The sequence below is a fragment of the Chiloscyllium punctatum genome, chromosome 2, assembly GCF_047496795.1.
Source record: "Chiloscyllium punctatum isolate Juve2018m chromosome 2, sChiPun1.3, whole genome shotgun sequence".
NCBI classification, from domain to species: Eukaryota; Metazoa; Chordata; class Chondrichthyes; order Orectolobiformes; family Hemiscylliidae; genus Chiloscyllium; species Chiloscyllium punctatum.
In genome coordinates, this window is record NC_092740.1 from 60499451 (window position 1) to 60514938 (window position 15488).

A 15488-nucleotide genomic window follows, 5' to 3' on the forward strand; every position below is an offset into this window, starting at 1 on the left:
TAGCATCACATTTGCGCTTGTTTAGATTTCACAATCCATCCTTTCAAAATAACTTAAGCAGAAAAACAGAATATTTTTTGGGAGACCATTCAGTTTGACCTACAAATATAATGGGAAGTAAAGGAAGGTGTATTTTAAACTTGATATTGGACTCAAAGTTACACAATAAACAAAACAGTAGATGGAGGGCAAGAGGAATTTGAGGCTGGGTGAGAAGAAGTAATGAGAATGCAAGCATGATTGTATGGAGAAGTAACTTTAATACAGACCATGTGAGCAAATATGCTGAGGATTCTATCTAACAGAGTTTTAACAAGGTGAGTGAATCTGAATATGTAATTCTGGAAGGAGGGGGCCAGGTTATTATAAGTGGAAAATGGCCACTAAACGTTGAATAATTCATTACAAATTTTCAAGTTATTAACTGTGCAGTTGTACCAATATGTCTGCAAAATAACATATATCATTGCTAAGTAGCAGTATGGCCAGTTTACTAACTAGTTCTAGTTAATACGAGAACAGGTTAGGATAGTTTATGCTGTCCATATTTGTAAACTAAATTGAGTTTCCACCATAAACCTGCAGAGTTAAGTTATTCTGGTGGACAACCTTCAGCGCAATGGACTCTACTACTATATTTATTCAACTTTTGCAAATGAGCACAGGCTCAATCCTCTCCTATTTGCAAGGCTGTGAAGTTCTTGCAGCTGGTACCTGAAACACAATATAGTAGAACAGCTCCAGATACACATTACACAGGAGGATTTGAAAACTTAGTTACATTAATCATACTTTTGATGTGTGACCAGTAATGAATAAGCAAAGCTTCCAACTGCAATAATTTCTATGAATAGAACTCCTCAGCAAACTTTAAACTCATGACATTAAGCTACAAAGAAAATCCATATGGAAATAATATTGGAAACAACTTCTTTGTGTGAAGATCATTGAGCAGTTCAACGTGATCAAGGGATAGTCAAGTATTTAGTTCTTTACATTTCTTGAGAAATCAAATTATTGTTCTATGTAATGACAGAAGATCACAACAAATTTCAGGAAATGTTATTAAATCACTTATATTGCAACTGCATCAATTTAATACCTGATTGCATTGCCCTTCAAGCTATATATCAACCTGGATTTACAAGTAGTAATCTTTAACTTTAGGGCATTAACATTTAGCTGGGCTCGTTGTAGTCTCCAATGTGATATTAATAACATCAAGTAAACTAATCATTTTTAATACATTTGACAACCTCTTGGTTCCTTTCTGAAAACTCTCTTTTGTCTTGGCATCTATTTTTGCCTCAGTACACTCCAGTGAGGTTTTCTACATTAAGGGTGCTATATTAATTTCAGTTGGTATTGCTGTTCTCGCTCTGGAAATGGCATTTGTAGTGTATGAAGAGTTTTAAACAGTCACAACTATCCTCAGCCAGAGTTACTGAGAGGAATGTGTCCTGTTGCCAGAGTCATAGATGCAAATCTTCAGTAAATTCGATTCACTCTATGTAATAATTACACAATGTTCCCCACCATTTGTCAATCCTCAGATACTTAATCAGCCTATGCCCATAAGCTGCAAGTAATGTTCATGCTATATAAATGCCAGCCAATGACCATCTCCAAGAAGAATGAAGCAATCCCTTCATACCATTCAATGTCATTACCATCACTGAATCCGCCACTATGAACATCCTGGGAGGGGATTTCATTGACTAGAAACTAAACTGGACCAGCAATATAAAAACTATGACTGCAAGAACAGGACAAAGTTTATGAATTCTGTGGTAGGTATTTGATCTCCTGTCTCCATAATGTTTGTCGAAAACTCTAAATAATCTTGACACTATCCAATACAAAGCTGCCTGCTTGTCTGGCACCTCATCCAATACCTCCAATATCTATTCCCTTCACTACCGATGCATAGAGGCAGAAGTCTGTATCATCTACAAGATGTATTTCAGCACGTCACCTGGACTCCTTCAACAGCACCTTCTAAACTCACATTCTCTGCCTCCTCGAAGGATAAAGGCAGCAGATGGATGAAATACCACTATGTATAAGTTCCCCTCCAAGTCACACACCACTTTGATTTGGAACTTGATCCCTGTTCCTTCAGTATCATTGGTTGAAAATCCCACACATGCTTCTTTGTAGGTTTATATACATGCCAAGGGCTGCAGCAGTTCAAACAGGCAGCTCACACCATCCACTCAAGTGCACATAGGAACAAGTCTGGCCTAACCTGCAAAACTCATATCCCCATGAATGAATTCAAAGAAATGATTCCACTATTGGATTGATGAGAGCTAAGTAGTATAAAAGGTTTACTCTATTTATCTCTCCACAGATACTAATAGACCTGCACAGTATTTTGTTTTATTCTTAGTCTAAATTGTCAGCATCCAGAGTACCTTAATTTTCAAAATGTTTTAAAGCTTGATTCCTAGCCTGTGCTGCATTAGTTGTTCTCAATCAGGGCTGTGACAAGGAATTGGAATTAGCCTTAGTGCCCTTTGGTTCAGGAGAAATAATTCAGACAGAGCTCTGGCCTGATCAGTATTGTGCTGGAAAGTGTGTGTGCATAGACAGTGAGGGCAGAATTGAGCCTGGTTATGATTCAACTGTCAGCCAAATTAGCATATCAATGCATTTTTGACTTGCAGAAAGAAAAATCAGAAAGTTATTTTTTAATTATTCATTTGGCAGTTTTAGGAAATACTTATAGTGTGATGTTGGAATTAACAATCCAACAGCTTCAGCTGATACAGTGTGAATAGTTGTGTTGCTACCAGCAATGGCTATCTCAAGGAACGTGGGCAATGCTCTAAATTGGTTGGCCACAGTCAGATAAGCATAAATTGAGCTGTTCCTCACTTGGGGTGGAAGAGGTCACATCTTCCCTAGCCAGTCATTAAATGGTTGGTAGATTTTTTTGCAAGGTTGAAACCTGGGATGTCACTATTCAGGTAAGTTACTAGGTTGAAAATTTTGATACTTGCAGTATACTTGCAGTCAAGCAGGAGTTTGGCTTTGAGAGATGGGGCTGTCATTAGTCTGTTAAGTGCAGAGTGTGTTCAGGTAGGCATTACTGGATTTCATACAAGCACATGTTTTTTTTTGAGGTTCTACATCAATGGGAATGCTTTATTTGCTGTCAATTTCTCTTAGGAGGATGTTTTTCCTGGCCATCCAAAGGTTCAGTACGTGTTAGTAGAGAAAATCAACAGGTCAATAGTTTCAAAAGTAGGCAACTACCGCATCAGTGTGATGGCTCCTGAACCCAAATTGAATAGCAGTATTCTTTGGGTAGACCAGGGAAAGTGAAATAGTTATTTTCCATTGATTCTGCTGCATCAGATGGTACCTATCAATTTTACAAGTTGCAAGCTGAAATAGTATCCTTGGTAGTAACCACCACACCTCATCAGCTGAAGAAGGGAGTTAAAATGAAGAAAATAAATAGCCATTCTCTGATCCTGGAATCTTCCTACTTCATTCTGATCTCAACCTGTTCTTACGAATGCCATTTTCTGCAGTATGTGACAGGGGTCTATCTCGAAACACACATGTTGTGTTCAGATTACCCAACCTGTATTTTAGACAGATCCACTCACAGCAGCTATTGTGTTTCCACATCAGGTCATATCTTCCATGAGTTGAACTGTGGATCAGTTATAGAGTCATAGGTACGTACAGAACGGAAACAGACATTTTGGTCCAACTCATCCATGTCGACCAGACATCCTAAGTTGATCTAGTCAGATTTGCCATATCCCTTTCAACCCTTCCTGTTCACATATCCATCCAGATGCTTTTTAAATGCGGTACTTGTACCAGCCTCCACCACTTCCTCTGGCAGCTTATTCCATCATGCGAGTTACAGAGGTAAAGCATGGCTCTTCCAAAGAAGCCTTGGAATCTTTTTACTCTGACCACTCCCTATTGCCACATTATTGCCCAGGGCTCCCTCCTCCATCATCAGATATCTGACTGTTTTGGACTATTCCATGGATCCTCACCATGGCTTCCTGTTTTGAAATCCCTTCTTGTACCACTAGGCAGGTAGTCGATCTGGCTGGGTTTCAGTAAGAGATAGAAAACATTTACAGAACTGAAGAATCTCAACATCTTATTTTCATCCTTCCACTTCAGGATTGCAAACGTCATGCAACCTCCCATTAAAATCAAAACAAACTGGGTTTTATGGGAGTAAGCATTACTTATTGAATTCACGATAGCTCCAGTTAGACAAGAGATTGACCCATGGGTTGCAAAGCATTTTGCATTAAATATATTCCCACGGCCTTTCTTTCTCTTTCAATCAACATTCATGATCGTCACTCTTATGTAAACTAATTTATTACTCCACTCAGTGGAAATTATTTATTAATATACTTACTGCAGTGCCAAAGTGTTCCTAGGTAAGCCTAACATAAATACATTATTTTACTGAATTTAATTGGAAGTGTTGATAAACCCTTTTCTGGACAAGTCAGACTGTGTTTCAATCAGTGAGCATGACTATGCATTTCATTAATACATCCAAGATCCAAAAACATTTCTGTGTTGATTTTGCCTGTGAATTCCACATACCAGGAAAGCAGTGAGACTCCTCTGTGGTGATTCCCATTCAAAGCAGCTGTTAATGTAACGACCAGTATTGACAAGTACCATGATGCAGCGTCTCACACGGTAGTAGTTTTTCTGGAGTAGCTGGGAAAGGCAAGATGAGTGTTAATATTTCTTACCCACAATTTGATACAAAGCATTGAATAACAACTAAAGGAATGTCAAACCTCAGGGTGGTTATGAGAATATTGCTTTTTGTATGTTTAAAAACTATTGAAGGTCAAACACTTACCCAAACGTCTTGACTAAACAAAATCCTCTTTGCAATGAATGAGGTATAAAGCAGTCAAAGAAACCCAATAATTTATGCCACAACCTACTTGCTCTTTACAGACAGAGATGGAAATTCTAAAAAAGCTGTGAAGCAAAGTAGAGAGGGAGCTGCATATTCTGGCAGTGGGGATGTCTTAAAGGTCAGGGAAAATGGTGGGAAAAGTAGTGGAATCCCGTTCACACAACAACATAAAGACTAAGGAGCAGAAGTACATTATATAGCTCCTCTTGTCTGTTCTACCTTTCAAAATAATCATGGCTGATCTTCCACCTTAGATCAAATTTCCTCTCCATTCTGCAGTTTCTTCAATGCCTCAGCAAAATCTGTAATTTGTTTTATCCATTCATGGAATGCAGGCATTGCTGGCTCGACCAGCATTTATTGCCCATCCCTAGTTGTTCCTGACAGATGGTGGTAAGATGCCTTACCATCCATTTAATACAGGAAGACCCACAACGTCACTAAGGGAGGGAATTCAAGAGATTAATACAAAAGATAAATTCTAAAAATAAGGAGAATCCCACTTCAGTCCAAAACGAGAATAAATGTTTTACTTAGAGGGTTTCAAACCTGTACTTACATCATGTGTCCCATTTAGTAAACCACTGACATACCATCTGGATACTAATATTATTGTTATGATCCAAACTGATTTCTACTGGACAAGTCAGATCCCATCTGGCTTGATAGATCTTTTATTTTGAATTAACGAGGTACTCTTTCACATAAACACAAACACACAATGCTGCAAATTTATTATGCAAAAGAGATGAAGATAAATTAACAAAACCATGATAATATGAATTTAAAGATCTTGAAACTCACAATAAAATACAATCAATTTAATCGCAAAACCCACCTTTATAGTACTCACAGAACAAAAGATTCCCTTCTAGTTCAAATTTATAAGACTTAGTTTAACAACGGCTTCAATGTCCCATCTTGAAAATCTATTACTTTCTGAAACCTTTTTACAAAAAAGCTTAAATTTTCTCAGCTTCAAATAAATCCTTCACAGTTTTCACAAAACACTTCTGATCTAGAACTTTAAAACTCAACTCTGACTAAGGTTACCTCTGCCTTAACAGTTTTAAACTACCTCCCTTTCACAGAAGCAACCATTTTACACATTCAGTTTCAGCCAAGATGTCTGCTAAACTGAAACCTTAAATCTTTATCTGCCGAGATAAGGGTGTTTATCCTAAGTTCAAAAATAACTGTAGGAAGGAGATGAAGAAGGTGGCAATACTCCTTATGAGTAACAACACATTTCTGTAAATCAAGAGTATCTCAGATGGGTAAAGGACAAAATTGATTTGGCTAAAGTGGAGGTGCAATGACATTGCTCAGTGTAGCCCACATGCTGCCAGTAAGTGGGAAAGATCCTGAGAAACAAACTTTGAAGGAAGTTACATGAAAGAATTGTGAAGTAGTTATAGCGAGGGCATAATTTGGGAATAGTAGTACTATAAAGTGAAGAGAGGGTTTAGAGTTCGTAGAGTGTAAGGAACATTTACGGCAGTTTCTTTTTAGTCTAACAAGGAAGAAGGCATTGCTAGACCTTTTTCTCAGGAATGAGAGGAGTCAAGTGGATCATGTTGAGGACAGCAATCTTTGAATCCAGAGAAAGAACAATTTACTGGAGGGAAGCTAATTTCAGGGCATAAGAATAGATCTAGACCAGTTAACAGAAAACACAGATTAGTATCAGGCCCAAATTAAAAATGGGTTGCCTTTACAGAAGAAATAGCTAAAGAACAGTCAAGATAAATTCCTACAATGAGGGCTGTTTTAGTAGAGTGGTAATATCCCTTCCTCTGGGTTACAAATTGCACCTGCTCCAGAGGTTATGTCATAACATGTCTGAAAATGTTGTTTCAATCTATCTACATTCCTTGCAATGGGTACAAGGGAAGTAAACAAATCAAAATCTCTGGAATGTAACAGAGGTAGGAATTTAAGATGAAGCAGAAAAATGTGGCTAGCGCAAACATCAATGGATAATACAATTGCGAACCAGGAATATATATGGTAAAAAAGATGAGAAGTGATTTGGGACTGAATTGAGACTAAAAAGGGAATTTTGACCAGGAGGTAATGGGCACAGCTGAGGTATTAAGTTAATCCTTTCCACCTGTCTTTATTAAGGAAGAAGATATTATCTGTGACATGGTAAAGAAAGGTAGTTCAGACACTGGAAAGATTTAAAATTGATAAGGAGAAGAGTTTTAATTAGTAGAGTTATATGTCAATTGTTCTTCATTGCTTCTTAATTGTAGCTAGAGTCCGATCAGGTCACAGAAAAAGCTAAAGATAGTAGTACTGCATGGACTTCCAAAAGACCTGTGATAAAGCGTCAGTGATAGGCCTAGGAGCAAAGTTAGAGCTTATGTAAGTTTCAGCTCATGTGATACAAAATTGGTTAAAAAACAGGAAACAGAGCAATGGTAGTTGATTGACTTTCATACTGGAGGAGGTTTTGTCGTGCAGTGCCCCAGGGACCAGTGCTCTTCCTGATAAATTTTGTGATCTCGACTTTGGAGTTGAATTTCAAAAATGCAGGTAATGCAAAATATCAAAGTATTCTGAACCATCATTTGGCTGGTGTCGAGCTTCAGAAGGACATAGGCAGAGTGATGTAATGAGTAGACAAGTGGCAGATGAAATTTAACATCATGTGTGAAGCAATTCATTTTGATAGAAAGAACTTGGAGAGATGATTTAACACTGTTCTAAAAGTGGGGCAGGAGCAAAGGACACAGTTGTAATGTGTATAAATCATTGAAAGTTTGAGAAAACAGTTAATGAAGCATATGGAATTGTGTGCTTTATCAAAAGAGGCATGGAGTACAACAGTGAAAAATTTCCATTTAACTTGTATAACACTCTAGTTTGGCTTCAAATAGAATACTGGGCCTGGTTCTGGCAAAAGCACTTTATGAAGCATGTAAAGACTTTATAGAGGGTGCAGAAAAGTTTACAAAAGTGGTCCCTGTAGAAAGACTGAAGATGTTGAGACTGTCTTCGTTGAGGGGTGATTTGATCAAGGTATTAAAAATTATTGGCGATCTGGGCAGAGTGGATAGAGAGAAAGAGTTTCCAATGGTAGTAGGATCAAGAATCAGATGGCACAGATTTAGGAAACTGTGCAAAGAAATGATGACATGAAAAAAAAGGTTATGCAGTGATTGTTAGGATCTGCAATGTGGTAGAAGTAGGGCTAATTGAGTGTTTCAAATGAGATTCTGATTATTGTTCAAAAGGAGGAAGTTTAAGAGTTATAAGGAGAAGGCAGAGGAGTATCATTAGGTGAAAAGCTCCTTCATAGAACAGGCACAGACACAACAAGTAAAATAGACTCCTTCTGTATTGTCACCACTCATTGGTTCTACATGATCATGGTGTTATTAGATAAGAAATATCTATAAGATAATATGACATTGCTAACTAATATTATTCAAAATTTAAAATTAGCTTCATCCCTTGAAGCTAAATTTTATAAGGTGTAAGGGGCAACTATATAATGGAAAAATTGATTAAACCATATTGGTACATTTTTTTCCTGGAGCCATGTTGGACAATCTCATTTCAAATTTATTTGTGTCTTGATATTTAACATAAATACAACTAATTTAAGTACCATGTTTGAATGTATTTTTAATGCCCTGATGTTCTTTTTTGTCTTGAAAGTCCTATAGGTACAAAGGCATGGTGCCACAGCTGTTGACAGCCCTCTAATACTGAGAAACAATTTTTACACACTCACAGAGGATTCAGTTGCTTAATGGACTCAACATAGAGGATGTGGGGAGTAAGATATTGAACATCTTGCCGTGTTGATCATCATCAACATTTCCAAAAGGTTCTGTGGAGCAGGAACAGTGGCTTAGACTTCTTTTAACATTGGGAATCACTGAGGTGAACTTGTTTATTTTAATTTTTAAAAAATGAATTAAAGGATTTGATGAGTAAATGTGCTTGGATTTTCGTTCTAGACCTAACTGTTTCATACTACTAAGTGGCTATTGAGTAACTTCATTTTATACGAATGTTGCAAAATTTGTTAATGCAACTATGATTGCATAACTGCGCCACAGAATAATGCAGCCAGATTTAAGGGTCTAGATGCCACAAGTCTCATGGAATTTACCCTTGACACCTGAGGGTTTGTATCTTGTGGAAAAGATACCTCAGAACAGATGTGTGGATGAAGTGTGGAAGTATATCAAGGTAGTTAATGCAGTGTCACTGACAAGAAAGACCTGGAATGAAGTAAAGAAGAAAGAACAGCACAAAAGTACTGCAAGAATATTACTGTCTAGTAGTAGCATGGGACGTACATGAACATTGTGAAAAGAAGTAAATGTTAAAGATACATAATATCTAAATCTGAATTGACATGGAGAAATGTTAACTAAAATATAGAAAGTAGTTGATGAAATGGCTGCAAGGTTATGCAAATTACATTATTCATGCTATGATATGAGAGAAATGTGCTTCAGAAAGTAATTTTCACAGACCAAATCCCTGAGGCAGATCTGACATACAATTGAAGAGGAGAGCCTCAAATAAGTGCTATGCCCCTCACCACAATCTATTGACTGGCTTTCTTGTCTCTTCCAGCTTTTTCCATTTTACATGCTGTCTCACAAAGCTTGTTGATCACTCATTCATATCAACCTTAAGATAATGATTGTAGATAAAGAAAACAAGAATTTTGCAATGTGTAAAACAGGTTAGCTTTGTGTATACCCCTTGGATGAAAGTTATGTGCCTAAAATATTAGACAAATAAACGGTACACACCTTTGACATTAACCCAAAACCCAAATTGTTGAATATCCAAAAAACTAACTAACCCAATGAAGAGCATTAATCTGAGGAAAGTTACACCCCTCAGCTAAACTCTTCTCTTTATAGAGGATGGCTGATCTTGTGACTTTTCCTAGCATTTCCAGTTTCTATATTAGGTTTTCATCAATTGCATTTTTTGTCATTTTTATTTGTGTGAAATTTATTAACATTGATTACTTTGTGAAAGCACTCATTTTGTTGTCACAAAAAGATGATAGTTGTTCAAAAGTAAATACCATGCCAGACTCTCTCACTGTCCACTATGGATCTCCATTGCTTTAAATTTTAGACCAATACTCCTTCATTGTCACTGAAGGTACACCTCACTAGATTAACTGCCCATGGAGCTCTTCTTGCTCATACTTGAGTTATAGTTTTCTTACATCACCCAAACTTAACCTAAGCATTGTTCTAATAAATATCTCCATTTCCAACTCTGCTATTGCAAAGCTACAATCTGGAATAGTACTTACGTTAAATATCCTCTTCCTGTTATACATTTTGGTCCACTTCTCCTCCTCTCTACTGTGATACATCTCTCTATGGCAGTTAATCTATGTTTTCTTTCAAAACATTGTGTATGCTATTCACTCTGTCAATGTCATGACAATATTTTGAAAAATTCTCATTTTAAACTTGCTCCTAGCAGGTCTATGCTAAGCAAAATACTCAAACCCTTGTATGTTTATCACAAAAGCAAAAATCTACAAGCCTCTTTTCATTCTTGCAAAGGGTATGGACATTCTGGCAATACCCTCATTTGTCACCCATTCCTAATTAAGAAGGAAGAAGTAAGTCAGCTTCCTGAACAGCTACAAGTCCATCTGGTGCAGGTAAAGCCACAGTGCTGAAGAGAAGTGAGCTCTAGAAGTTTGGTCCTATGACAGTAAGGCAACAGTTCCAAGTTAGAATGGTGTGTGGCTTGGAGGAGATTAGATTAGATTCCCTACAGTGTGGAAACAGGCCCTTCGGCCCAACAAGTCCACACCGACCCTCCGAAGAGTAACCCACCCAGACCTATTTCCTTCTGACTAATGCACCTAATACTACGGGCAACTTAGAACGGCGAATTCACCTGGCCTGCACATCTTTGGACTGTGGAAGGAAACCGAAGTACCCGGAGGAAACCCACGCAGACAAAGGGAGAATGTGCAAACGCCACAGAGAGAATCACCCAAGGCTGGAATCGAACCTGAGTCCCTGGTGCTGTGAGGCTGCAGTGCTAACCACTGAGCCACTGTGCTGCTCTGTAAGTGATGGTGTTCCCGTGCATCTGCTGCTGTAATAGTGAGAGCAAGTTTGGAAGATTCTCGGAATTGCTGTAGTCCATCTTGCATGTAGTACCGACTCTTGCCCCTGTGCATCAATAGTACAAAAAGTGAATATTTAATTTGGTGAAGAGGGTGCCGATCAACTGGGTTACTTTGACTTCAATGGAGGTCAATTTCTTGCGTGTCATTGGAGCTGCCCCCATCCAGACAAGTGAAAAACATTCCATCTTATTCTTGATTTATGCCTTGCAGATGATGAATTTGGGGGAATCAGGTGAGTTACTTGCTTTAGATTACTGGACTCTGACCTGCACTTGTAGTTAAAGAGTTTGTATGGCTAGTCCACTTCAGTCTCTAGTCATTGATAATCCCAGGATGTTGATAGTGAAGCATTCAGCGATGTTAAGGGTCAATGGTTAGGTTCTCTCTCATACGATATGGTCAATGTCTGGCACTTGTGTGAATGTCATTTGCTACTTACAAGCTCAAATGTGGATGTTGTCCAGTACTACCGCATTTGGACATGAACTACTTCAGTATCTGAGTTGTCATGAATAGTCTTAAAGATTGCACAATCATCAAAGAACATCTTCACGTCATGTCCTTATGATGGAAGGAAAATCACTGACTAAGATGGTTTAGTATAGAACACTATCCTGAAGAAATGGGGTTCAGTGGTAGTGTCCTTACCCCTGAACCAGGAGGCCCGGGTTAAAGTCCCACCTGCTCTGGAAGTGTGTAATAACATCTCTGAACAGGTGGATTAGAAAAATAGATTAACAAAAAAATTACTCTGAGGAGCTTCTGTGACTGAATTGGTTCAGTATAAAGGGTGGTGGTGTCCAAACCCGGAGGGCATAGGTTTAAAGTGAGAGGGGAAAGATTTAAAAGGGATCTGATGTGTAACATTTTCATGCAGAAGGTGGTGTGTGTATGGAACGAGCTGCCAGAAGAACAGGTGGACGCTGGTACAATTACAATGTTTAAAAGACAACTGGATGGTCATATGAATAGGAAGGGGTTAGAGGACTATGGCCAAATGCTGGCAAATGGGACTAGAATAATTTAGGATTTCTGGATTGGCACAGATGAGTTGTACCAAATGGTTTGCTTTCATGCTATACATCTCTATGACTCATTGATTCTACAATAACCATAATCATTTTCCTTTGTTCTACCTATGATTCCAATCAATGAAGAGTTTCCCTAATGCTTAGTGACTACAGTTTTGCTAAGGCTCCTTGATGCCATAATCAGTAAAATACTGCTTTAGTGTCAAGAGCAGTTTATTCTCGCCTGACCTCCAGATTTCAGCCTTATTTTGCATTGTTAAGGCTGTCGAGGCATCAGGATTGACTGGCAGTGGCAGAACCCAAACAGAATGGTAGTGAACAGGTTATTCCTGTGTCAGTGCCACTTGATAACCTTGTCGATGTCAGCTTGCATCATTTCACTGACCACTGACAGTAGTCTGAGTAGGCAATAATTAGCTGGATTAGATTTGTCCTGCTTTTTTTTATGGACATGACGCAGTTGGTCAATTTTCCTTATTGCTGGGTGGATGACAATATTCTAACAACACTTGAATAGCTTGTTTTGGCACATGGCTAATTCCAAAGTACAACCTTCAGTATTTACAGTGGGTTGGTGTAACAGCCTATAGTCTTTGCAGTATCCATTGAATTCGGTCGTTTCTTGACATGGGGTGAATCAAACTGGCAGAAGACAGCTACCTGTGTTGGTGGGGACCTCAGCAGCAGGACAAGATCGATCAACCACTCAGCACTTTAGGATAAGGATGGCGAATATGGTCTTTTGCACTAATATGTTGCGCTCCCCTTTCACTGAAGATTGGTAAGCTTCCACCTCCTATTAGCTGTTTAATTGTCCATTACCATTCGTGACATAATGCGGAAGGATTGTAAAGCTTTGAGTTGATTTGAAGGTTGTGGGATCTTTTAGCTCTGCCTACTTCATGCACTTTTCACTCGTTAGCACAAAAGTAGTCTGATGTAGCTTCACTAGATTGACACTTCATCTTAGGTCTCTGGTGCTGCTTCTGCCATGCTCTTATACATTCCTCTTTGAATCAAGATTGATCCCCTAACTTGATAGTAATAACAAACCAAGGAATATGCCAAGCATTGAAGTTTTAACACTTTTAATGTTTTTGAGGATCCACCACACTTCATGGATGACCAATATTGAGCTGCTGGATTCATTCTCATTAATCCTTTGAGCATGATTATATTTTCAAACAATGTGAGTATGGTCATTTGCACTAGCAGCACAACAAAGTGCAATAAGAGCATAAGCAGTGTCTGCGTGTTAGTTTCACATCAGCCAAATATTTCATGCTGAGACTATGCAAGAGTATGGTGAGGATAAAACTATATATTTTATGGCTCTGGGGCTGAGAGCTTTGTAGGTAGACATAGAAATTGGACTTCTCTTGCTTCACTGTAGCTAGCTCTTACAGTTTAAAAGATCCCGGGGCAGAGGATGTCTTACCAGAGCACAGCCAGAAGGAAAATCTCCCCATGCCATTTATGTTTTTTTAAAAAAAATATTGGCTGTGATGGAACCTTTGGGCATTTTGTTTTTGAGTTTGACTTATTGCTCTGTTTTTGCTTGCTTGCTGTTACAGCCTGCTACCCATGGATGCATTCTGTATCCTCAAAAGCAGACACCTGCAAGGCATTATTTCATGTTGAAATAGATTGTCTGCAATCTCATCATTCCGTTAGGTACTGACCAGAGCTTCAGGACCCCAGAGACTCTCAAGCACATAGTGCTTTATAGCATCACTCACGCTCTCCTAATGCCTGAAGTTACTTGCAAACTACCTTTACATTCAAGGTCTGGCTTTTCACCTCCAACCTTCCAATTAGTTCTGCCAATACTGTGACCTATTTTGCAATCAACTCTTCTTACCCATTGCATTCAGGTTCTTTTGTGGCTTTGCCTCACTCTCGCTCTAAGTATTTCCAGGTCTACCTTCCTACAAAACTTTTGTGTACCTCCCTCTTTGATGTTTGTGCATTCCCAGTCCCTTTCACTGCTCATTGGCAGTTGTGCCTTTGGTCCTGTCCTGGAATTCAAGACCTTCCTTAAAGTCTGGCTCTTTGACGAAACCTTAAATCACCCCTCTAAATATCTTCACTGGTTCCATTATGTTTCATGGTATTTCTGGGAAGTGCCTTTTGAATGTTTTTTTACGTTAAGCCGTTATGCCAAGAAGGAAAGAAAATATTTAATAACTTCTTTGAATTTAGGGAAATCCAAACAACTTCTCAATCACAATGTTACTCATAGTGTAGCATTCTAGAAAACATAAAAGCCAATTTACTAAGTTCTCATTAAAAATAGCATAAATGACAAGACAAGTTATTTTAGTGATGTTAGTTGAGAATAATGGGAAGAACAGGATAACCCCTTTTCAGAGCTTGCCTTCAGATCGCCAGGCACTGTATTTTAATATCTTATCTAAACATTGGCACCAATGACAGTGCAATACTCCTGCAATAATGTAATGAAATGTCAGTCTAGATTATGTGCTTAAATCTCTGAAGTAGAACTTAAATCTAATTGCTGCACAGTGCATCACAATTCTTAGTGAACAATGGAACAAGCAGCATGGACTAAATGATCTAATCCTTTTCCTTCGGGCCACCACGTTTCAAGAAGGTATCCGTCATCACTATTTCAGGAGCTATTAAGATCGGGAATAATTGCTGACCTTGTCCACAATGGCCACATTTCATGACAGAATAAATTAAACCAATCACAACTCTGTGTCGAGAGTGTTATTATTGAGACAAGACATCTTGTAATAGTCATAATTCAAAATTCCTGCCATTGTTATAAATGTAACCACTTTAAGCTATATGAATGTAAGCTGGTTTTAAAGAAAAAAAACATTTTGAAACTCTGATACCAGTATGTAGGACTGGGAATCCCTTGTGCAACAGTCAGAGTCACTCACTGACAAGCTACTGGCAATAACTGCACATGCATCTCTTCTGGCTAGAAGACCCCAAATGGCACATCTTTAATGATCTTGGTTGTAATATCACTAAATTGCTGTCAGTATAAAGCATTAACTAGAGGTAATTCAGGGCAATGTGGGAGTAATTATGGCATATCACACATTTTCTGATCAGTCCCCACAGCATTCTACATCAATGGCCCTCTATCGCAGAAACTAGTCAGGGGAAATATATCATAGTCTTTCTATACATTGGAAAAATGAACTTGATACTCGTTTATTGTACCTCACTATTTTACCACATATCGTTGCACAAAACTATAAGGAACTAGAATCTAATTAGTGACGAATACAGATTGAATTAGAACAGAAACATCTGGCAACTGCTGAATTTCAAGGAAATAAATTTCTGGCTTTATTTTTACTGAGGCCTAAAAGGCAGTTCATATGCCCTTGGCCATTTTATC

The 15488-nt window shown here is 38.3% G+C and overlaps 1 protein-coding gene across 5 annotated transcripts in view; it reads right to left on the bottom strand.

Annotated features, from left to right (window-relative positions):
* The window catches only part of mctp1a (multiple C2 domains, transmembrane 1a), a 631196-nt gene that overhangs the window by 186757 nt on the left and 428951 nt on the right, over nucleotides 1-15488 (bottom strand). For all 5 annotated transcript variants that reach the window (XM_072583109.1, XM_072583115.1, XM_072583100.1 and 2 more), the window contains one exon: nucleotides 4600-4719. In XM_072583109.1, coding sequence (XP_072439210.1) covers nucleotides 4600-4719 — 120 coding nt within the window. The remainder of the gene's footprint in view (nucleotides 1-4599; nucleotides 4720-15488) is intronic.